A 24,187-nucleotide genomic window follows, 5' to 3' on the forward strand; every position below is an offset into this window, starting at 1 on the left:
ACTGCTTTGCGAGCTCGGACGTTAGCTTGCGGCTGCCTGAGGCATGCGCCAAACCACGCTGGCGAATTAGCTCAAGAATTTTCGAAGATAGGCGATTTTTTGTGGCTATCTCTCTCTTGGCGTAATATTTAATATTTAATATTTCCTATTAAAAATATTTTTCTGTAATGTAAAATTTTATTTCTACAAATAAAAGTTATTTATTTCCATGCATGTAGCAATTAAAAAGAGTAAAGTCTCATGTAACCTTCCTTAGCATAATAGTAAGATATATGGTGACAGAATCAATTCACTATTATATTTAATCTCCACATTCTAAGTCTTTGCAAAGAAATGTATTCCTTTCTCCCACCAAGGCAGAATATAAATCAAAAAGTAAATAGAAACCAAGATTCAGGTCAATGTATAGTGCTGGGAAAAAAATTATTGGGGGGAGGGGGGAGGGAACAGGTAATTTGATCATGCCCAGAGGTGTTCAAGGACTGCTCCCAACTCTGTGCTCAGGGATCCCTCTTGGCAATGCTCAGGAGACAGATGGAGTGCTGGGGACTTAACTGAGGCCAGTGTATTCAAGGCAAGTGCCTTAACCCCCTGCTTTCTCTCCAGTCCCTGGAAAAACATTTTTATCCTAGGTATCTGCAATGCTTACCTACTAACTCTAGGCCTCTAGAGATAAGTTGTTGTTTTTCAGAATTTAGCCTGAGGGGACAATTATGTGGGTTTGTCACTTGGGGGCATGGAACTTTTGTGGGGTTTGACCCTTTAAGTCGGCCTTGAGAAGCAAGCCCCCTCCTTTCCAGAACATTCCAGCCTAAGGGACAACCCTTCTTCCCCTGCCTACTTGCTGTAGATCAAAAACCCTTCCCCCCCCACCCCCCCACCCCTGGTGCTCGCTTCGGCAGCACATATGTTAAAATTGGAATGATGCAGAGAAGATCAGCATGGCCCCTGTGCAAGGAGCTCCATGGCTTCGAGGCCAGCCACGCATGCTGGGGGAAAGGGGAGCTCAGATAGAGAAGGGAGCACCAAATAAAGGGTGTTGGGAGGATCCTCCCAGGATGGGAGAAGCATGCTGAAAGTAGACTATAGGCCAAACATGATTGCCACTCAATGCCTCTTTTGCAAACCACAACACCCAAAAGGAGAGAGAGAACAAAAGGGAATGCCCTGCCACAGAGACAGGGTAGGATGGGGGGAATGGGGGGTGGGAGGGATGCTGGGTGGTGAAGGATGGGCGCTGGTGGAGGGATGAGTACTTGATCATTGTATAACTGAAACTCAAGCACAAAAATTTGTAAGTCTACAACTGTACCTCATGGTGTTTCACTAATAAAATTTAAAAAGAAAAGAAAAAAAACCTTCCCCCGGGCTGGAGCCATAGCAGAGCGGGTAGGGATTTTGCCTTGCATGCAGCCGACCCGGGTTCAAATCCCAGCATCCCATATGGTCCCCTGAGCATTGCAGGGTATGACCCAAAAAAAAAAACCCTTCCTCCAACTAACAAGCTGGTGTGACCCTGGATATTTTACAGGATGAAAAGATGCACAAGTGTATCACCACCATGTACTTCAATGGCAAGCGGTCTGTGTTCATCGGGTGCCGGGCCCGCTGTGTGAAGACCGTCATCGTGAGTCTCCAGCGGACACGACAGAAGCCCTGGGAGCTTCAGTCCTTCTAAGGATGCTTTGCGTTTTTGCTGCTGCCTCCTTCTCCTCCCCTTTCTCGTCTCCTTCCTCCCTCTTCTCTTCCTCCTCTTCCTCCTCTTCTTCACCCTCCTTCTCTGCCTCCTCCTCTACCTCCTCCTCTTCCTCCTCCTCCTCCTGCTCCTCCTCCCTGCCACTCACAATAGCAAGTGAGAGCTAGGACTGCAGGTGGCAGCTCCTCTGCCTTAAGGTGAAGAGCCAGGGACAGTAGAAGGTTTTAGCACTTAAGATTCCTAAAAATGAAGGTGGACGCAGATCAGGCAGATGTGGTCGAACGACGAGAGATTTGTTTCTAGAACACCACAGGTCTCAGCTCCAGAGGAAGGAGCGCATGCAACACCCAGTGCACGGGTTTGGGTTGGAGGGGCCCCTCACCGTCGTCCCCCCCACCCCACCTGCACCTGACTTCTCTTGCATTTTTCCTTCCTGTGGACCTCCTTGCTTGCTTTTAGCCGTCCCTCTCTCGCCCCCTTTCCCCGCTCCTGGGCACGGCCTCCATCCTGTAGCTGGCAGCTCTGGAGACAGTGCTCAGAATCACCCAGTACTCAGCAGGGATTCTCTCCTAGTCCCCCACCTCCCTTGTGGGTGAAGTCACGCCCCAGCACCCCTCTCCCCATCACAGACCCTTTCCCACCAGGCCAGCTGGGCTCAGATGTGGGTGGGCCTGCTGTCATGCCAATGGGAACCCCTGCTCTTGCTTCCAGACCAAAGAGTGCTGTGCCGGTTTCTTTGGCCCCCAGTGCCAGGCCTGCCCAGGGACCACTAGTAATGTTTGCTTCGGGAATGGCATCTGCCTGGACGGCATAAACGGCAGTGGTATGTGTGTGTGCGGAGAGGGCTTCAATGGCACCGCCTGTGAGATGTGCTTCGAGGGCAAGTACGGCGTCCACTGCGACCAAGGTGGGCATCTTCTCCCACCCCTGCCAATCAGGAGAATGGGGAGGGGGCCAGGGCTCCCCCAAACCAGCAGGCCAGGCACCACCAAAGCCTTTTCAATGCCTGCTCACTATGCCCCCTAACTCAGGAGAAGGTTCCATTACCATGTTAGAAATGGAATATAGGGGCCGGAAAGATAGTGCAGTGGGCAGAGCACATGCCTGGTACTCAGCTGACTCGGGTTCAATCTTTGGCATCCTGGATGGTCTCCCGAGCCTGCCAGGAGTGATTCCTGAGTGTGGAGCCAGAAGTAACCCCTGAGCACCACCAGGTGTGGCCCACAATAAAATAAAATAAAATAAAATTGGAATATAAATCCCAGGAATGATAAGGACCCCACTCCTACCCCACAGCTGTGTCCAGGTCAGTGTTTTCAAGCATTCTCAGGCTTGAGCCTGACCCTTCCGGCCTGCCCCACCCCATCCACAGACATTCCATAGCCCAACCCCACTTCCATGTCTGCCCCGTAACCTAGTGGGCACAGCCTCAGCTCTTCTGGATCTTAGTTCCCGTGGATCTGAGTTCTGTGGATCTCAGTTCCACGGATCTATCAGTTCCCATGGATCTGGATCTCAGTTCTGTGGATCTATCGATTCCAGTGGAACCCAGTTCCCAGGGGTCTCAGGTCCACAGATGGCAATTCCTGTGGATCTCAATTTCGTGGATCTCAATTCCCATGGGTCTCAGTTCTGTGGATCTCATTTGATCCATCCAGGACCCTAACGAGCCTGTGCATGATACCCATTTCACAGACTAGTCTAAAAAGGCTGAGTTTGGAGGCTCCCCTCCCCACCCCACATCCCACAGTTGCACAGCAAGAAAGGCAGAAGTGAGATCCAAGTGTTTGCCTGGAGTCACCCAAAGGCTGGTGCTTGAATCACACTTTCCTTTATGGAAAGATCCACCTGCTGGTTCTCTCCCCATGCATCTCTTGCTTTCTGTTGTTTTCTCAAACTGCAGCCTCTGTTTGAGAGAGGTCTCTAGTACCCAGAACCACACACCTGTGCTGGGCCATGGACTTCTTTTTCTCATCCTAGATACTCATCTAATCTAGAAGGAGAAAACAAAACAATATTTTGTTCCTACCCTGGACTGAAAACTATGCATTTGACCTGGCTTTCATTGCTGTTGTCACATCAGCTAGTCCCAACTAGATGGAAACCGAGATGTCATTGAATCAGTATCGGTAGATCATGTGCTAAAGCAATGACTGAACATACTCAGGGAAGAATAATCTGCTTCTATTGGTGCAGGAGACTCTAGTCCTGAGATTGGTGACTTGCAAGGGGGTTCCACCAGCCCCCAAGACTGAATGCTTTAAAAAAAATAAAAAGGAGAGGGGAACAGCTTTCATGGTGTTTTCCAAAAGGTTCAGGGCTACGTAGAGCAATCAGCATTTCAGGGTTGTTGGAAGAGGTAATGCCTCTCCTCAGGGCTTATACTCACCCTGTATCAAATGTGCTCCTTCTTAAGTCCACTCTTGGGGACCAATCATGGAGGTATCCCAAAAGGTCGCATGCAACCCTGCAACCCCAGATTACCTTAGCGGGACTCTCTCAGCAAAGCTGCACAATCTAAAGCTGAGGTCCATGGCAAAGTGTGAGCTGGTCCACCTGGTAGCCCACGTGATGCTCTGCCCTGTGTCCCCAACTCCCCCCCCCCCCTCCCGCGCCCAACGGCCCTCCAAGAAATGGGGCTGGAGAATCAGGGCAGTGCCCAGAGGCTGGAGTGGAGAATGAGTGATGGGGTGTAGGCGCTCGCTCGGTCAGGAGTCTGACACATGTCTCTGCACACAGTGTGTTCCTGTGTCCACGGGAGATGCAACCAGGGACCTTCGGGGGATGGCTCCTGCACGTGTGACATAGGCTGGCGTGGAGTGAGCTGTGATCAACGTAAGAGACAGTCCCCTGCCCCACTCTGCCTGGCCTTAGGACCTTTTCTCAGCCTTCCTTCTCAGCAGTGTCTTTTTGGTTCTCTCTCCAAACTAGAAAACACATCCACACTTCTCTGTTTTGCAAAACAAGTCATCCCTACTTTCAGGGGAAGTTTGTAAGGTTAAAAAAAAAAAGGAGAAAGAAAGTGAGCAAAAAATATATATACATATATATGCATATGTATATGTATATATACGGAAGGGACCACGATTGGAAATCTCTAGCTAACCTTTAGCCTTTGTCTGGACTCTAGGACTATAAGCATAAGCGTTGAGGACCAAACTCTACATGGATTTGTCATCTACTTTTTCACTTCACAATACTGAAGTGAGCTGCTCAGGGTTCACCCCTAGCAGTGCTCAGGGAATCATTCAGCACATGAGGTCAAACCTGAGTTTCCCGCATGCAAAGCCTGGACATTAACCCTTTGAACTCACTCTCCAGCCCTCAACATCATATTTTATTATCTGACTGCACCATCGTTTTTGTTTATTTGGTTGGTTGATTTTGATTTGGAGACGACACCAAGTCATGCTTGGGGCTTACTGCCGGCTCTGTGCTCAGGGATTACTCCTGGCAGTATTCAAGTGCGTGAACACAAAAAGACAGCAGCGGTCTATCTCTCCCACTGCCCACGTTCGGTACTCTCACGCCACTTCCCCCACCCTGGGGAGGTTGATGGCGATGGGCAGGTGAAGGAAGGAAACGAGAACCAGGCTACTTGGTGTCTGTTGCAGCTTATTCCATTCCCATCTCCATTCTCCTCTGATTCTCCTCCTGCTTCTTCCTCCCCTATGCTACTTCATTCTCCTCTTTGACCCCCCCTTCATCCTCCTTCTGGCTCTGGAATCTGATCTGGATCCCCTTTCTCCTACTCCTTCTGGAGTCTGGATCCTGATCCCCAGCCCACTCTTACAGTCTAGTTAAATCCCAAAACCATGAGGGGTTGGGGTAGCAATTACACATAGGTGTGGTCACAATCAATAGGGGTAAAGTTCTTTCCCTCGGGGAAAGCAGCTTCTAGGACAGATACTCTTTCAGCAGGACGACCCACCCTAGAACGGAATTTCCTGGGTGTGTTTCTCCTCTCCTTGTCCAACAAATATAAGCATTCATAATATTAATCATTTTGTATGGACACAGTAAGAGATACATTAAGCTTATAGAATTGCTCTCCTAGGACCATCTCGATCTCAGACTACAGTGCTCAGGCCAGATAGTCTTTCCTATCCCTAGCAGTGTCCTAGTCTCGTCGTTACTTTTGGTTCATTACAGCATCTGTCCATGATCAAGCTCTTAACTTATAGTTAAGAATCGTGGCACTACCTCCAAAGAAACAGTGACCAAAATACAAAGACGGTCTACAGAATGGGAAAGGATATTCACTGAATACACATCTGACAAGGGGTTGATATCCAAGATATACAAAATACTGGTTAAACTCCACAAGAAGAAAACATCCAACCCCATCCAAAAATGGGGCAATGAAATGAACAGAAACTTTCTCAAAGAAGAAATCCGAATGGCAAAAAAGCACATGAGAAAATGCTCTACATCATTAATCATCAGGGAGATGCAGATCAAAACCACAATGAGATACCATCTCACACCTCAGAGACTGGCCCACATTCAAAAGAACAAAAGCAACCGATGCTGGCGTGGATGTGGCGAGAAAGGGACACTCCTTCACTGTTGGTGGGAATGTCGACTGGTTCAGCCCTTCTGGAAAACAGTATGGACGATTCTCAAAAAATTAGAAATTGAGCTCCCATTTGACCCAGCAATACCACTCCTGGGAATATATCCCAGAGAGGCAAAAATGTATAGTCGAAGTGACATCTGCACTTGTTTGTTCATTGCAGCACTCTTTACAATAGCCAGAAACTGGAAGAAACCTGAATGCCCAAGAACAGATGACTGGTTAAAGAAACTTTGGTACATCTACACAATGGAGTACTATGTAGCTCTTAGAAAAGATGAAGTCATGAAATTTACATACAAGTGGTACAATATGGAAAGTATCATGCTAAGCGAAATGAGTCAGAAAGAGAGGGATAGACATAGAAAGATTGCATTCATCTGGGGGATATAAAGTAACAAAGTATGAGATTAATACCCAAGAATAGCTGAGATCAGCACCAGGAGGATTACTCCATAACTTAGAGGCCAGCCGGGTATCCTAGAGGAAAGGGCTGTTCAGATAGAGAAGGGAGCACCAAATAAAGGATGTTTGGAGGATCCTCCCAGGAGGGGAGATGCATGTCGAAAGTAGACTATGGACTGAACATGTTTGCCACTCAATGCCTCTTTTGCAGACCACAACACCCAAAAGGAGAGAGAGAACACAGGGGATTGCCCTGCCACAGAGACAGGGGGGATGGGGGGATGGGGGTGGGAGGGATATTATCCATGGTAGTGGAAAATGGGCACTGGTGGAGGGATGGGTATCTGATCATTGTATAATTGAAACCAAAGCACAAAAAATTGTAAATCTACAACTTTAAAAAAAATAAAATAAAATAAAGGGGAAAAAAAAAAAAAAAAAAAGAATCGTGGCACTTTGGCCTGGCCCATTTCAATGCCAGGGTAGCTCACAGCTTGCCCTGGGTCCATTCAGTCCCTTGTTGGGACCCTGCTTTTGGGGTGCTAGGAACTAAGGGCAACTGAGGCTTCAGTTGAGAAAGCAGATGCCTAGGAGTGAATAATATTCAAAGCCAATTAAATCCTAAGTTACAAAAGCATAATATTAACTGTCTTCCTGCATCTATACAAAAAGGACTTTGCTTTAAAGTAAACTATTCATAAGACATAAGAAGAGGAGAAAAACAATATTTCCCTCATACATATAAAATCATAGATTTCTGAGGAATCTGACCTTACAAGTTAAGAGAGTCTGATTAGGAGAAAAAGCTGATTAACTGGTTTGGGAAGAGAGCACAGGGAAGAGTTGACAGATAAACACACTGGAATGGAAGTGCCTCAGGAGCACTGTAATAAACCTGAGTTCCTTGTGGCAGGGAGAAAGGACAAAGCAATGTCATCCTACACTCAAGGGACCATACACGGTGCCAAGGATCACAGGCCAGCCACGGGGAAGGCAAGTGCTTTAACCCCTGTATTATCTCTCTGGACACCAAGTGTTTTTTTTTAATTTTTTTAAATTTTTCACTTTTTAATTTATTAATAGACTTAACTTACATATGTATATCTTAATTGCTTATTGTAACATCTTTAAGACAATACAACATACAAAGGAGGTTTTTATTTATATACTAATCATGTCCATATAATTGACTATCATTAATTTTGTTGCTGTTTTTTTGTTTCTGTTTTTGTTTTTGTTTTATTAGTGAGACATCATGAGATACAGTTGTAGACTTACAAATTTTTTTGCTTGGGTTTCAATTATACAATGATCAAATACCCATCCCTCCACCAGTGCCCATTTCCCACCACCACGGATCCCAGTATCCCTCCCACCCTCCATCCCCCTCATCCCACCCTACCTCTGTGACAGGGCATTCCCTTTTGTTCTCTCTCTCTCTTATTGGGTGTTGTGGTTTGCAAAAGAGGCAATGGGTGGACACCATGTGTTTTGAAACTGACCTGGTAACTCTTAGCCATACTGCCAACAACATCTCCAGTAGATTTTTGTCTTTGTCCTGGTAATTCATTTGAGAAAATTCATCAAATTGGAGAAGCACCCTTTGGTGATGGCTCCCCCATCTGGCCTGGTCCCGTCTCTTAATGCCCCTCCAATACCAGCACACTCTGGAGTAGCTTTCAAGGCTGGCCTTGTCAAAGGCCATGAACACGCAGATGTAGCAGTAGGGATGGGTCCCTCAGTGCTGAGCAGGTATAGTGACGCGGTAGCCCTAAAATGCACAGTCAGCTGACACCTGCGAACCAGTATTGCCACAGAATAAATGTGAAAAATTAAATTTTATTTTTGAATGATCTCATTTCCTCTGTCCTCTCGAGGACTTATCTAGCTTTGCTTCTTCTTTGCCAACAAGAGAAAGTTCACCACCTAGCAAAGTGGAACCCCAAACAATCCTTCCCCTGCCACTCACCCCACTTTCCAGTATGATCTCAGACTGTGTACATGCTGCACAAGGAGTTTCCAGTCTCATCACAAAAGCAAAAGCCCGTTGGAGTTGGAATGATAGTACAGTGAAGAGGACATTTACCTTGCATGTGACCAACCTCTGTTCAATCCCCAGTATGCCCTATAGTCCCTTGAGCACCGTCAGGAATAATTTCTGAGTGCAGAGACAGGAGTAACCCGTGTGCTTTTCTGGAGTTACCAAAAAGCAACTGTCCTCCCATTGTTCATCGATTTTCTCGAGCGGGCCCAGTAACATCTCCATTGTGACACTTGTTACTGTGTTTGGCATATCAAATACATCACGAGTAGCTTGCCAGCTTTGCCGTGCGGGTGAGATACTCTTGGTAGCTTTCTGGGCTCTCTGAGAGGGGTGGAGGAATCGAACCCAGGTTGGCCGGGTAGGTCGCGTGCAAGGCAAACGACCCTCTGTGCTATTGCTCCAGTCCCAAAAAGCAAAAAAAAAAAAAAAAAAAAAATTAAAATTAAAAAAAAAGGATATGTAAAAAAAAGTGAAGTGGGAATGTAGAGTTAGGAGTCGCTGGACATCAAGGATGAGAAGTCCTTTGAATGCAAACTCCTGCTGCCCACACCAGGCGGACATCTCTCATTAACCCCACTCTCCTCCTCTGAGGCCTGCTGGGAGGATGCCCTGTTCCATTTTTCTTTTTCAAAGATCATTAAAGGACTGTTGCCAGGGGACATGCCACACATCTTTCTCAAAGAGCACACTGTATAATCATTGTCAGGCTGGTCAAACTTGGTGGTTTGGATCAAGATTCAGAGAGGACTCTGGAAAGAAAGATGGCGGCCGCACGGGAGCCTTGTGGAAAGCGGGTTTGAGCCGGGCTCGGGGGAGCGGCGGGGACCTCATGGGAAGGGGGGCTTTGTGGGCCGTCCCCCACGCCCCACCGAGGTCGCCAGCTGCCCCCCACGAGCGGCTCTCCGGCACGGCCACGGCCCCGGAGGCACAAGGACTTAGCACAGAGAACCAGCCGCTTGGAGCAGAAAAGCAAATGGACTTGTGTTGATCCGCGCCACCAAGCCTGCCCGGAGGGGGAAGGGCGTTGACCGGCCCGCCCGCTCCTCTCTGGAAAGAAAGATGGCGGCCGCACGGGAGCCTTGTGGAAAGCGGGTTTGAGCCGGGCTCGGGGGAGCGGCGGGGACCTCATGGGAAGGGGGGCTTTGTGGGCCGTCCCCCACGCCCCACCGAGGTCGCCAGCTGCCCCCCACAAGCGGCTCTCCGGCACGGCCACGACTCCAGGGCACAGAAACCAATCTCTTAACTAGCTAACTTTTAATAGAAATTCTTCCAGGGTCAATAAGTAAAATAGCAGAAATTCAAAACCGCGCGGCCGCTATCGCTGCCGCGCGACATCATTTTATTCTTAAACCAAGTTGTAGAAAGCAAATCATTTCACAACGCTGTTTCAGCATGTCTGATTGGGGGGGGGGTCGTAAACTCTAAACAATAATTGTGCATCTTCTATCGAAATAATCTATCTAGTCAAAGTAGATAGAGTATTAACTAGAACTCATCTGCCTCACAAAGAATTGGGAGGGGTGGGAGGTGGGGGTCTATTGGGGTTCGGGGTTAAAAATGAGTATTGGTAAAGGGAAATGTGTTTGGTATCTACATGACTGAGACCTAAACCCGAAAGCTCTGTAACTTTTCCCACAGTGATTCAATAAATAAATAAATTATAAAAAAAATAAAATAAAATAAAAGATTCAGAGAGGAAAACTTAAGAGATGGCTGGGATTTGAATCCAGAGAGAATGGAGAGAAAAGCACTCCTGGGCTCAGGGAAAGGCAAACGGAAAGGAACCTTACAATGTGGTGCTGAAGAGATAGGACAGAGTGGAGGGCACTGTTCTGCACGTGACCGACCCAAGTTTGAGCCCCGGCATCCTATAGGGTCCCATGAGAGCCCCCAGAAATAATTCCTGAGTGCAGAGCCAGGAGTAACTGCAGAACATTGCCAGGTGTGGCCCAAAGGGGGAAATAAAAAGGTACAATTACAATGCATTTCCCCAGCCTGTTGGAGTCTGCAGATATTCCCTGTGACATAAAACAGACCTTTCTGCTGCCAGATCTGGGTCAGGACCCATAGTGCAATGTAGCAGAGAAGCTCTGAGCATCTGCCCAACCATGACTCTTTCTCCGCCCTAACTTTCTGGAGTCTTCCCTCCTGGGGTGCATCTGCTAGCTGGGTATCCACAGGCAAGAATCTATACTGTTCTAGAAAACTCTAGGATTCATTCAAACATCAGCTGAAGAGTCACTGTTTATGTGCCAGGTGCTGAGTTATTTCTGTGCACCAAAAAAAAAAAAAAAAAAAAAAAAAAAAAAAAAAAAAAAAACTTGGGCTGGAGCAACAGTACAGCGGGTAGGGAGTTTGCCTTGCACGCAGCCAACCCAGATTCGATTTCCAACATCCCATATGGTACCCCCGAGCACTGCCAGGAGTAATTCCTGCGTGCAAAGTTAGGAGTAACCCCTGAGCATCACCAGGTGTGACCCAAACAAAAGCAAAAAAAAAAAAAATTTAAGATTATCACTCTGTAATGAAATCCGGAAAACTGGAAAGACCAAGGTAACTGAGATATAGAAATAAAAGAGAAAATCAAGTTCTAGGGAGACACTTCTATCCACATCCAGACCCTAGCCTTGCTCCTCTTTCCACCCCGGGCCAGGCTCACTCTGCCACTCCATCTAGCCTTCAGCTCTGCCTCCTGAGCTTCCCAACAGCCAGTGTGAAGAGAGGAAGGTGTGACCATAGCAGTTGTGGTACCTCCCAGATGTGTGTCTTCCCTGCAGAGCCCATCTTATCCTGCTGCCAGTGGCCCCCAGAAAGCCCTCGAGGACAGGTTGGTGAGAGACACCCTGTTTGTTTTTTCTCTTTCAGAGATCACAACAGACAGCTGCAATGGAATCTGCCACACCAGCGCCAAGTAGGTGCACTCCTGAGAGAATGCACAGCGGGTACCCTCCTAACAGTGGCCCCAGAGCCTCTCCTCAGGGCATGGTTTCCTGAGACCCTTTGTAGGATTTGGGGGAAAGTTAAGTGTGAAAGTATAACCATCCCCAAAAAGGCCACCCTCAACTTCCCAGATTCGGTCTTGTAATCAGTCACCACAACAGTGACTTGTGCGTTTTGGCCATCATATATTGCTTCCAATTCAAATTTGTTATTTCCAATTCAAGCCTCAGGGATTTGCTGAGGCAGAGAGTGCCCCAAGAGCCGGACTTTCATCCAGCCTGAACCCTGACTCAGCTGCACCTCTTCCTCTTCACATTCCACACCCCACCCCACCCCCAGAGGGGCCTCCTGGGTTCATGAATAAAGAGCCCAGGGCTGGGGCTAGACCAGAAATCAAACCAGTCTTGATCAATTGCACTAAATGTGTGACCTCAAATTAATTATTATTTAATGCCTCTAAGCAAAAGTCCCACATTGAATTGATCTATTTCCCCTTAAAAGAAATCACTGAGCCCCCTTCTCCCCACCCACCCCCCCAATCTACCTTTCTTTGTTTTGGTTTGGCCTTGGGGTCACACTCAGTGACACTCAGGGGTAACTCCTGGCTTCATGCACTCAGAAATCACTCCTGGCGGTACTCAGGGGACCCTATGGATGCCAGGGATCAAACACGTGTCAGCTTATACAAGGCAAGCGCCTTCCGTGCTGCACTATCTCTCTGGCAAAATCTACATTTTTTTTTAAATTTTATTGAATCACCATGAGATAGTTACAAGCTTTCATGTTTGAGTTACAATCACACTATGATCAAACACCCATCCCTCTACCAGTGCACATTCCCCACCATCAATATCCGTGGTATAGCCCCCGCCCCCATCCCACCCTCCCTCTGCCTCCATGGCAGATATGATTCCCCACACTCTCTCTACTTTGGGGCATGATGGTTTGCAATACAGACACTGAGAGGCTATCATGTTTGGCCCTTTATCTACTTTCAGCACACATCTCCCATCCCGACCAGTTCCTCAGCCCATCATTTTCTTAGTGATCCCTTCTCTATTCCAGCTGCCTTTTCCCTTTGCTCATGAGGCAGGCTTCCAGCTATGGAGCAATCTACCTGTCCCGTGTATCTACTATCCTTAGGTGTCAGCCTCATGTTATGTTGTTTTATACTCCACAAATGAGTGCAGTCCTTCTATGTCTGTCCCTCTCTTTCTGACTCATTTCACTAAGCATGATACTCTCCATGTCTATCCATTTATAAGCAAATTTCATGACTTCATCTCTCCTAACAGCTGCATAGTATTCCATTGTGTAGATGTAGCAAAGTTTCTTTAACCAGTCCTCTGTTCTAGGGCACTGGGTTGTTTCCAGATTTTGGTTATTGTGAACAGTGCTACAATGAACATATAGGCACAGATGTCGTTTCTACTGTGCTTGTTTGCCTCCTCAGGATATATTCCCAAAAGTGGTATTGTGAGGTCATATGGAAGCTCAATTTCTAGTTTTTAGTTTTTGGTTTTTTTTTTTTTTTTTTTTTTTTTGCTTTTTGGGTCACACCCAGATATGCACAGGGATTACTCCTGGCTCTGCACTCAGGAATTACTCCTGGCAGTGCTCAGGGGACCATATGGGATGCTGAAAATCGAACCCGGGTCAGCCACATGCAAGGCAAACACCCTACCCACTGTGCTATTGCTCCAGCCCCGATTTCTAGTTTTTGAAGGAGTATCCATATTGTTTCCCAGACAGGCTGGATTAGTGGGCATTCCCACCAACAGTGAAAAAGCGTCCCTTTCCCCCCCACCACATGCACGCCAGCACTGGTTGCTTTTGTTCTTTTGAATGTGTGCCAGTCTCTGTAGTGTGAGATGATATCTCATTGTTGTTTTGATTTGCATCTCCTTGATGGCTAGCGATGTGGAGCATTTTTTCATGTGCCTTTTGGCCATTTGTATTTCTTTTTTGAGGAAACTTCTGTTCATTTCTTTTCCCCATTTTTTTGATGGGGTTGGAGGATTTTTTCTTGTACAATTCTACTAGTGTCTTATATATCCTGGATATTAATCCCTTATCAGATGGGTATTGGGTAAATATTCTTTCCCATTCTGTTGTCTCTTTCTGTATTTTGGTCACTGTTTCTTTTGAAGTGCAGAAGCTTCTTAGTTTGATGTAGTCCCATTTGTTTATATTTGCTTCCACTTGCATGGTCAGTGCTGTTTCATCCTTAAAGTTGCTTTTACCTTCAATGTTGTGGAGAGTTCTCCCTACATTTTCCTCTATGTACCTGTCTAATGCCAGGCACAAAAGTCAGATCAAAGTGGATTAAAGACCTCAATATCAGACATGAATCCATAAGGCACATAGAGGAAAATCTACATTTTTTTAAGCCAACAAACAGGAACCACCACCAAAATTGCGCCTGAGGCTGCAAGCGTTCCCTTTGGCTTGTTTGGATTGTCCCACCAGAGCTGTCTCCAGGGGGTGGTGTCCCCACTTCAGGGAACACTCCCTAAACCTTGGTTTCTCCATCTGCAAATGAGCACAGGAACCACCTCTACTGACTAGAGACATTGGTAATTGTGTAGATTGCAGAAAGTGTTGCTGGAACACCTGGTCTTACAGGGGGAAACCCTTTAACTCCCAGACTCACACCCACACACCCACCACGTGTACACACTCTCCTGTCTGCCAAAAAAATTATGCCATTTTAGTGACTCCTGCTGGATTTGTCTGGGACACTCCTTCCTGGCCTGAGACAGGACCCCTGAGTGCCTCCTGGGGCATAGGAGCTGGTTGCTGGGAGGAAGGGGTGATAGTGAGCTCCATGATGGGGAGGGGAATGTCCGGGGGATTGGTGGGTGCCTTTCTACCCACAGTATCTGTGCTTCTCCTTTCAGCTGCCTTCTCAAACCAGACGGCACGGCATCATGCCAGTGTGCAGCCGGGTTCCGTGGGAACGGGACAGCCTGCGAAGGCAAGTGGGGGAGGTATCGGCTGGGTGGGGGATGGGTGCCAGTGGAGGCCCAGCCGACAGTTTCCAGCATCCAGAATGGGCAGAGGTGAACTTGGGGTTCCCCAGCAGCTGGTGGTGCCAGCTCACAGGCAGGACACCCCCCCACTCTGCACCCCTTCGGGTTGGGGAGTGGGAGAGACCTTGACCCCATTTTCTTCCCCAAGAAGTGAGTCACAGGCTTGACCACCATTGAGGTGACCTGAAGCCCTCTAAGAAGCAATCCTTTACTTAAACTCGAGGGTGTAACCTGGGCCTGGTGACTTGGATGTGTTGCACGAAGTGATCGATCAATCAGTCAGAGACACAGAGACAAGACACGCAAGAGGAATGTACAGAGCACCGAGGGCCAAGGCTCATTCTGGCTCGAGGCGAAGAGCAACTGCCAGACACTCCTTTTATTCTATTTTTTATCAGTTACATCCTAATGACTTCATCACAGAGAATCACTAACAAGAGTACAAACAGTGATAGGATGAGCATTCATCAAAAAAAAAAAATCAGGGTATATATCATCTTGTCAAAGCTATGTTGTCATGATCAAAACGTCAGAGGAAGATATGGAGCTGGACACGTAGGCTCTACAGATTACGTCCCCCACATCCTTGTGGTTGTTGGTTACACACAGGGCAAAGAGAAGGCTCATACTGATACTTGAAGGTAAACCCAGATTAAGGATGTGTAAGACAGGGGGAAACTGCTGCCTTGTACAGCCAGGATAGTGCATGACCAGGTGGGTGTATGAGAGCATGCTGTACCCCTCCAGGTCATTGGACTCACAAGTGTTTAGCTTGCCCACTTAGTGTGAAGTGGGGCCTCGGTTCTGCTTCCTGCTTGCAGGGCAGCATCCAGAGACTCATTCTAATGTCATTACTTAGTACCAACACAGATGGGATAGGAAAGGGTTTGAGCTCCGGTTTTTTCTCTCACCACCTGCATGATCCAGGTTGGGTCTCTAAACTGTCGCTGTTCCCACAGCCCCACGGCAGACTCAGAACTCTCAGAGGGTCTGAGTGGAGTCACTTGATGGCTTTCTGCATCATCTTTCCACCTCTTAGTTATATATAATGCATGGAATTCCATTCCATATAAAATAGAATATCTATACCTATGCATGGAATCGAATTTCATATATTTCATAGAACATAGAATATATACAGAGGTTTCTTTCTATTTCCAGTCAGTTGAGAGCTTTTCATTAAATAGGGTGAATTTTCTCAAATTCTTTTGCTCAATTGAGATAATTATATCATTTTGATGTTTAATTCTATTGATACACTGGCTTATGTTCATCAGTTTGGGACTCTTAAGCCCCCTGGTGATCCTGTGCAGACCCCACAGATTATAATATATGATCTTTTTAGTACAGTGCTGAATCTTATTTGGCAAATATTTGAGGATTTCTGTAGGTTCTCAAGGATTCATAAAGGATATTTCTCTGTGGTAATTCTTTTATGATGATGCTTTGGTCTCAGGGTAATATTAGCCTAGTTGCTGTACTCTTGCTCTGGCCCTTATCTTAATATTTTTTCCAAAGATTTAACCTGTTGCGTTAGTAATACTTCTTTAATATTAGCCTCATAGAATGCATGTGGATGTCTTCAAGCTTTACATAGGTGATCTTACAAATGTTTGTATTTCTCAATCGTTCGGTCAAATTCGCCAGTGAAACATCCAGTGTCTTCATTCTGTTGGCTTCCCCCAAGTTAGCTCTGTGTCCCATTTGGAAGTATTCCCATTGCACAGACTTAAGTAAACGTGTCTTGGTCGCCCCTTCCCTGCCCTGTGTCTCTCTTCTTCAGCAATCAATGCTTGTGAGACCAGCAACGGTGGCTGCTCTGCTAAGGCGGTCTGTAAGAGAACCACGCCAGGGAACCGCGTGTGTGTGTGCAAGGCAGGCTACACAGGAGATGGTATCGTGTGCCTGGGTGAGTCTATCTCCCCCCGAGGGCCAAATGGGGAGAGTAGAGCCCTGGGCCCTGCCACCCAGACATGGGGCAGGGCAGGGGTCACCCTTCCATTTACCTGGGCAGGCAAGGATGAGGGTGTGGATGTGTGAGCTCAGAAACCTTAAGGTACTGGAGGTCCAAAATTCACACTGACAGGAGAAAAGGGGACATTTTTTTCCAGTTAAACTCTATGATAGTGATGAGGCCAGAGACATAGTACAACAGGTAGGGTGCTTGCCTCACATACAACTGACCCGGGCCTAAATCCAGACAAACTTTTATAGTCCCCTGAGTGCTACCAGAAGTAATTCTTAAGTGCAAAGCCGGCAGTAATTCCTGAGCATTGCCAGGTGTGGCCCGAAACCAAAGAAACAAAACTTTATGATGGTCACTGACTTCTTTAGCTGCTTGTAATGCAAGTATGAAAAGGATCTCTTTGGAGAGAACACAAGGGATTGCCCTGCCACAGAGGCAGGGTGAGATGGGAGGGATGGGGTTGGGAGGGATATTATCCATGGTGGTGGAAAATGGGCACTGGTGGAGGGATGGGTATTTGATCATTGTATAATCGAAACCCAAGCACAAAAAAATTGTAAATCTACAACTGTACCTCATGGTGTTTCACTAAAAGTAAAAAATTAAATAAATAAATAAATAATAAATTTAAAAAAAAAAGAAAAGGATCTCTTTGAGAGAACGATAGACGTGTGCCTGTATGTCTTCTTTATCCTCAAACACTTGCACACTTTGGAGGTGAAGACTAGCCCTTACAAAGCCATGGCACAATTATAAGCATCAGTGAGTTTACTATTCCATAGTACTTCCGCTGCTATTCGCATTCTGATTCTGATGTCCTTCTTGGACAGCTCGCGCCTAGCACAGAGGGGCTTGAGTGTCATGTGTAGCTGTCCCTTCAGTGGCCCTTCATCAGGGATGGTTCCTCAGCCTTGCCTGGCCTTTCATGCCATGGCCGTTTTAGGTGAATCCTACACCATCCCCACCTTTCTTCCTTTGATGCCACGTCCTTCATGTGGGACTTGTCTGGATTCTTTTTTTGGTGGGGGAGTGGGGAAGTGTGGAGGAGTATTATGGGGCTATACCCAATAGTGCTCTGGACTTACTCCTGACTCACATCACTCCTGGAAGTGCTCAGGAGACTCTAGATGGTCCCATTGATGAAATTGGGGTCACCATGTGCAAGATAAGCACTTTAACCCCGTCCTAGCTCTCGAACCCCCTGGACCGCACCCCACACTGGCTGGATCCGCTCTGTTAGGTCTCCCAGCTGGTCCTTCAAGATGTCTTTACTCAAAAATCGGGCTTAGTTCTCATTATCAGGACTCGGTGTTTTGTTTTAAAGAGATCAACCCCTGTCTGGAGAACAATGGCGGCTGCCACCAGAACGCAGAGTGCACGCAGACTGGGCCCAACCAGGTGAGCCACGCGTCCCCGAGGGAAGCCGAGGGAGCCGGCCTGAAAAATCAATATATTCAGGGGCATTCTGGAAGAGTCTGTGTATGTGAGTGAGTGTGTGACTGTGTGAATATGTATGAATGTGTGAGTGTATGTGTGAGTGTGTTTGTGTTTGTAAGTGTGAGTATGTGTGAATGTGTGTATGAGTGTGAGTGTGTGTGAGTGTGTGTGTGAGTGTGTGTATGTGAGTTTGTGTGTGTGAATGTGTGCATGAGTGTTTGTGTGTGAGTGTGTGCAGGTCCTCAGCAGCTGAGGACCTCCAGAGCCAGCCACGGTCATGCTGGGATCACTCTCCACACGTCCAGACGGGCCTCATGCATGAAAGAACTGGCAGAGGAACCCAGGCGTGCGGGTCCTGGGGCTGAGGTCTCCAAGCCTACTCGGACTGGGACTGGGCCTTCTCCAACCAGACCCCCTATCTTCCAGTAGGTAGGCGTCACACCCCCCAGTTGCCGCCAGCGCCAGGTTGGTCCCATCAACAGCCAGGACGCAGAGACTATAAAACCCAGCTCCTGGAAGCGCGGCTGCATTTGCGGCCGCGTGACATCTTATTATCTTATTTTTTTTCCTTTGGAGAACTTGGCAGGCTACCAAAAGTATCCTGCCCGCACGGCAGAGTCTGGCAAACTTCCCATGTCGTACTCAATATGCCAAATACCAGTAACAATGATGGGCCTCATTCTCCTAATCCTGAAAGAGCATTGAAATGGCTCTTTTAAAATCTCAGGGCTAGGAAGAAGGAGACGTCACTGGTGCCTGCTCGAGGAAATTGACGAACAACAGGATGATCATGATCGTGATCGTGTGTGTATGTAAGTGTGTGTGTGACTGTGTGTGTGTGTGTGTGTGTGTGTGTGTGTGTGAGGTTATTCTCTGGGACTGAGGACAGAAGCAGGGTTGGAGTGGGGTGTGAGGAGGATTTAAGAGAGTGATAGTACAGTAGGCAGGGCGCTTTGCCTGGCATGTAACCAACCTGGGTTTCATCCCCGGCATTCCATATGGTCCCTGGAGCACTGCCAGGAGTGATGCCTGAGTGCAGATCCAGGAGTGACCCCTGAGCATGGCTGGGTGTTTGTGTTTGGGCCCAAACACAAAGAAAAATACAAAAAGAGAGAGAGTGGAGCTCTCCCTGGAGGGGGCAGATTGAGATGCAAACACCGCAGGGTCCCATGAGCATCTGTGAGGTCTCCACAAGCCCACAGCTGTCCTTTGTGAGTGCATGTGTGTGTGAGTATGTTTGTGAGTGTGTGTGTAAATGAGTCTGTATGTATATGAGTGTGTTTGTAAGTATATGTGAATATGAGTGTATGTGACTGTGTGTGACTTTGAGTGTGTGTGAATGTGTGTATGAGTGTGTGTGAATGTGTGTATGAATATATGTGTGTGTGTGTGTGTGTGCGTCCACCCACTGGCATCATCAGAGCAGAAAATGTCAGATTTCTTTGCATCCATGGTCTGGGAGTCACCCTAATTCTTGTTTGACCATGGGCTGGTTCTTGAAACTCCTCCCGCAGACCTCCAAGGCAGCGAGTGCCAGTCACAGGGTTGGGCTCTGAGCTGTGGCCGGCTGGAGTCTTGACAAAGCTGTCCACTGAGAGTGGCACCTCGGGAGCAGGAGAGAGAGAGTAGGGAGCTCAGCAGTCTGCCACAAGCTGTGCAGGCAGGAGGCCAGGGTTCACTCTCCCGCACTGTCTGTCCCCAGAGCACCGCTGGGAGTGATCCCTGAGCTCAGCTCCCGCAAGAGACATTGAGGGAGAGTTTGAGGGACAATGAAAACCCGTCCTGGGGTCTGGCGGGCTGGGTCAGTATCAAGTGGTATGGTTGGACATGGGAGAGTGAAGCTGAGTTTCAGCCCAGCTCACCCTCAGCTGGGGCACGTGGGACACAGGGTGAACCAGACCGTCCCCTGCTTCCTGCCAGCAAGGTCCACTCCGCCACCCTGAAGCTCCCGCACCCCAGGGACCCTGCCTCCTTGGCCAAACGGTGGGCTTAACTGTTGGGTGCAATTAATCTGAGTGTCTAGTGCGGGCCAGCATCGTCCCCTGGGCAGGGCCAGCAGAGAACCCTGCCTGCAGGGGAGGGGCAGAGCTTGGCTTTCTTGCTCAGGGAGGAAAGAGGAGCCTGCCCAGAAAGGCCCCCTTAGAACCTAGCAACTTAATTTGGAAAATAAATTTTCCTGGGCCGCCAAGCTAGATCTGTGTGCGTGCTCCCAGGGCTGCAGGGAGATGCGCCCAGCGTGTTCTGAGGGCAGCTGAGGACTGTCCCCAGAGCAGAAGTGCCCTGTAGAACCTCCTGTCTGTGCCCCCTACAGGCCGTGTGTAACTGTAGGCCCAAGTACACCGGGGATGGCCGCACCTGTACGCTCATCAACAGCTGCTTAACGGTGAGTACCGCGGGCCGCCGGCAGGGGGCGCCTCCCTCCGCCGGCATCTCACTGTGCAGGTGTGTGAGTGAGACCCCCACACCCACCCCCTCCACCCCACCCCACCCCCGCCGCCACCTTCCTCTAGGACAGTGTTTCCCAGAGGTCCAGGAATGATGGGGGCCGGGGGATGGGGCAGAGGGGCTCATTAGTGACCTCGGTGCAAGATACAATTGGGGAAGGGGCCACTTTCTCTTTGTTTGCTTAGAGAAGGAAGATTTCCGGGTGGGAGTGGGCAGGGGAGGGCATAGGGGGCACTGTGCTCACTTTCTTCTGGAAGGGTCCCTTTGACCCGGGATGCACGGTCCAAAGTTCCTTCATCCCATCGGCAGAGAGCATTTGCCCAAGGTCCGCGGGGAAGGATGAGGATGCACCTTTGGGGGTCAGCGAGCCACCCAGGCAGAGCAGGATGGAAGGATAGTCCCTCCCTGTCCCTCCCAGAGGCTCCAGAGGAGACCCCACGAGCAGACCCTAAATGGTCCAGAGCCTTAGACTGAAGGAGCCCTGGACTGAGCTCTGTCTCACACACACACTTGATGGGAGATGGTGCAAGCTCAGGGTCTGAAACATGAGCTGTGGCCCCAGATCCTGTGAGCAGCCCATCTTCCGGGGCCTTTCCACCAGAGACTGCTTCTCAAACAGCCCCCTCTTCTTGTCAACTAAGACCCCGTACTCACCCCAGGTGCTTGTTCACTCATGACTGCACCCCCTTTTTTTTTAGTGAAACACCATGAGGTACAGTTGTAGATTTACAAATTTTTGTGCTTGGGTTTCGTTTATACAATGATCAAATACACATCCCTCCACCAGTGCCCATTTTCCACCACCATGGATAATATCCTTCCCCCCCCCATCCCCCCTATCCCACCCTGCCACTGTGGCAGGGCATTTCCCCCTGTTCTCTCTCTCCTTTTGGGTGTTGTGGTCAGCAAAAGAGGCATTGAGTGGCAAACATGTTCAGTCCATAGTCTACTTTCAACCTGCATCTCCCCTCCTGGGAGGATCCTCCAAACACCCTTTATTTGGTGCTCCCTTCTCTATCTCTGCCCTTTCCCCTAGAATACCCGGCTGGCCTCTAAGCTATGGAGTAATCCTCCTGGTGTTGATCTCAGCTATTCTTGGGTATTAATCTCATATTTTGTTATTTTATATCCCCCAGATGAATGTAATCTTTCTATGTCTATCCCTCTCTTTCTGACTCATTTCGCTTAGCATGATACTTTCCATATTGTACCACTTGTATGTAAATTTCATGACTTCATCCTTTCTGACAGCTACATAGTATTCCACTGTGTAGATGTACCAAAGTTTCTTTAACCAGTCATCTGTTCTTGGGCATTCAGGTTTCTTCCAGTTTCTGGCTATTGTAAAGAGTGCTGCAATGAACAAACAAGTGCAGATGTCACTTCGACTATACATTTTTGCCTCTCTGGGATATATTCCCAGGAGTGGTATTGCTGGGTCAAATGGGAGCTCAATTTCTAATTTTTTTTTTTTTTCCCTTTATTTTATTTTATTTTTTTTAAAGTTGTAGATTTACAATTTTTTGTGCTTTGGTTTCAATTATACAATGATCAGATACCCATCCCTCCACCAGTGCCCATTTTCCACCACCATGGATAATATCCCTCCCACCCCCATCCCCCCATCCCCCCGTCTCTGTGGCAGGGCAATCCCCTGTGTTCTCTCTCTCCTTTTGGGTGTTGTGGTCTGCAAAAGAGGCATTGAGTGGCAAACATGTTCAGTCCATAGTCTACTTTCGACATGCATCTCCCCTCCTGGGAGGATCCTCCAAACATCCTTTATTTGGTGCTCCCTTCTCTATCTGAATAGCCCTTTCCTCTAGGATACCCGGCTGGCCTCTAAGTTATGGAGTAATCCTCCTGGTGCTGATCTCAGCTATTCTTGGGTATTAATCTCATACTTTGTTACTTTATATCCCCCAGATGAATGCAATCTTTCTATGTCTATCCCTCTCTTTCTGACTCATTTCGCTTAGCATGATACTTTCCATATTGTACCACTTGTATGTAAATTTCATGACTTCATCTTTTCTAAGAGCTACATAGTACTCCATTGTGTAGATGTACCAAAGTTTCTTTAACCAGTCATCTGTTCTTGGGCATTCAGGTTTCTTCCAGTTTCTGGCTATTGTAAAGAGGGCTGCAATGAACAAACAAGTGCAGATGTCACTTCGACTATACATTTTTGCCTCTCTGGGATATATTCCCAGGAGTGGTATTGCTGGGTCAAATGGGAGCTCAATTTCTAATTTTTTGAGAAACGTCCATACTGTTTTCCAAAAGGGCTGAACCAGTCGGCATTCCCACCAGCAGTGAAGGAGTGTCCCTTTCTCGCCACATCCGCACCAGCATTGGTTGCTTTTGTTCTTTTGAATGTGGGCCAGTCTCTGCGGTGTGAGATGGTATCTCAATGTGGTTTTGATCTGCATCTCCCTGGTGATTAATGATGTGGAACATTTTCTCATGTGCTTTATTGCCATTCGGATTTCTTCTTTGAGAAAGTTTCTGTTCATTTCATTGCCCCATTTTTGGATGGGGTTGGACGTTTTCTTCTTGTGGAGTTCAACCAGTACTTTGTATATCCTTGATATCAACCCCTTGTCAGATGTGTATTCAGCGAATATTCTTTCCCATTCTGTAGACTGTCTTTGTATTTTGGTCACTGTTTCTTTGGAGGTGCAGAAGCTTCTTAGTTTAAGATAGTCCCATTTATCTATCTCTGTTTTCACTTGTTCGGCCAGTGGCATGGCGTCTTTGAAAATATCATTAGCCTCAATGTCATGGAGGGTTTTGCCAACTCTGTCTTCAATGTACCTTATGGTTTCTGGTCTGATGTTGAGGTCTTTAATCCATTTTGATCTTACTTTTGTACATGGTGTTAGGCAGAGTTCTGAGCCCATTTTTTTGCATGTAGCCATCAAGTGATGCCAGCACAATTTGTTAAAGAGGCTTTCCTTACTCCACTTCACATTTCTTGCACCTTTATCAAAGATTAGATGATCATATGATTGAGGGGAGATGTCGGTGTAATCAACCCTGTTCCATTGGTCTGCAGTTCTGCCTTTGTTCCAGTACCATGCTGTTTTGATTATTACTGCTTTGTAGTAAAGTTTGAAGTTAGGGAGATTGATTCCTCCCATTTTCTTTTTCCCAAGAATTGCTTTAGCTATTCGTGGGGGCTTATTGTTCCATATAAATTTCAGGAGTGTTTGCTCCATTTCTTTGAAGAATGTCATGGGTATCCTTATAGTGCACCCCTTTTTAATACACACACACATACACACACACACACACACACACACACACACACGCTGTAGAGTTAGTGACCTCCTTTCAAGAAAAAGTGAGTTTAGGTGCTTGCAAGAGGAACAATGTGGGGCTGGAGCACAGCCATTAGGGCCTTAACTTTGCACGTGGCCGACCCAGGTTCAGTTCCCAGCATCCCATATGGCCCCCTGAGCACCGCCAGGAGTGATTTCTGAGTGCAGAGCCAGGAATAACCCCTGAGCATCACCAGGTGTGACCCAAAAAGCAAAAATAAATAAATCATTCAACAGAGACATTAAGAATAACCAGTCAACAGGAGTAACCCCTGAGCATTGCCAGGTGTGACCCCCCAACCCCCCCAAAAAACACAAAACAATCA

The 24,187-nt window shown here is 47.6% G+C and overlaps 1 protein-coding gene and 1 pseudogene across 3 annotated transcripts in view; both read left to right on the top strand.

Moving 5' to 3' along the window:
• The window catches only part of STAB2 (stabilin 2), a 171,007-nt gene that overhangs the window by 93,159 nt on the left and 53,661 nt on the right, over positions 1-24,187 (top strand). For all 3 annotated transcript variants that reach the window (XM_056116349.1, XM_056116363.1, XM_056116356.1), the window contains exons 37-44: positions 1,532-1,627; positions 2,408-2,603; positions 4,436-4,531; positions 11,587-11,632; positions 14,562-14,638; positions 16,477-16,602; positions 17,984-18,057; positions 20,408-20,479. In XM_056116349.1, the coding sequence (XP_055972324.1) occupies positions 1,532-1,627; positions 2,408-2,603; positions 4,436-4,531; positions 11,587-11,632; positions 14,562-14,638; positions 16,477-16,602; positions 17,984-18,057; positions 20,408-20,479 (783 nt within the window). The remainder of the gene's footprint in view (positions 1-1,531; positions 1,628-2,407; positions 2,604-4,435; positions 4,532-11,586; positions 11,633-14,561; positions 14,639-16,476; positions 16,603-17,983; positions 18,058-20,407; positions 20,480-24,187) is intronic.
• LOC130029172 (uncharacterized) lies at positions 887-959 on the top strand (annotated as a pseudogene).

The sequence above is a fragment of the Sorex fumeus genome, unplaced genomic scaffold (genome assembly GCF_029834395.1).
Source record: "Sorex fumeus unplaced genomic scaffold, SorFum_2.1 ptg000003l, whole genome shotgun sequence".
In the NCBI taxonomy this organism is placed as follows: domain Eukaryota; kingdom Metazoa; phylum Chordata; class Mammalia; order Eulipotyphla; family Soricidae; genus Sorex; species Sorex fumeus.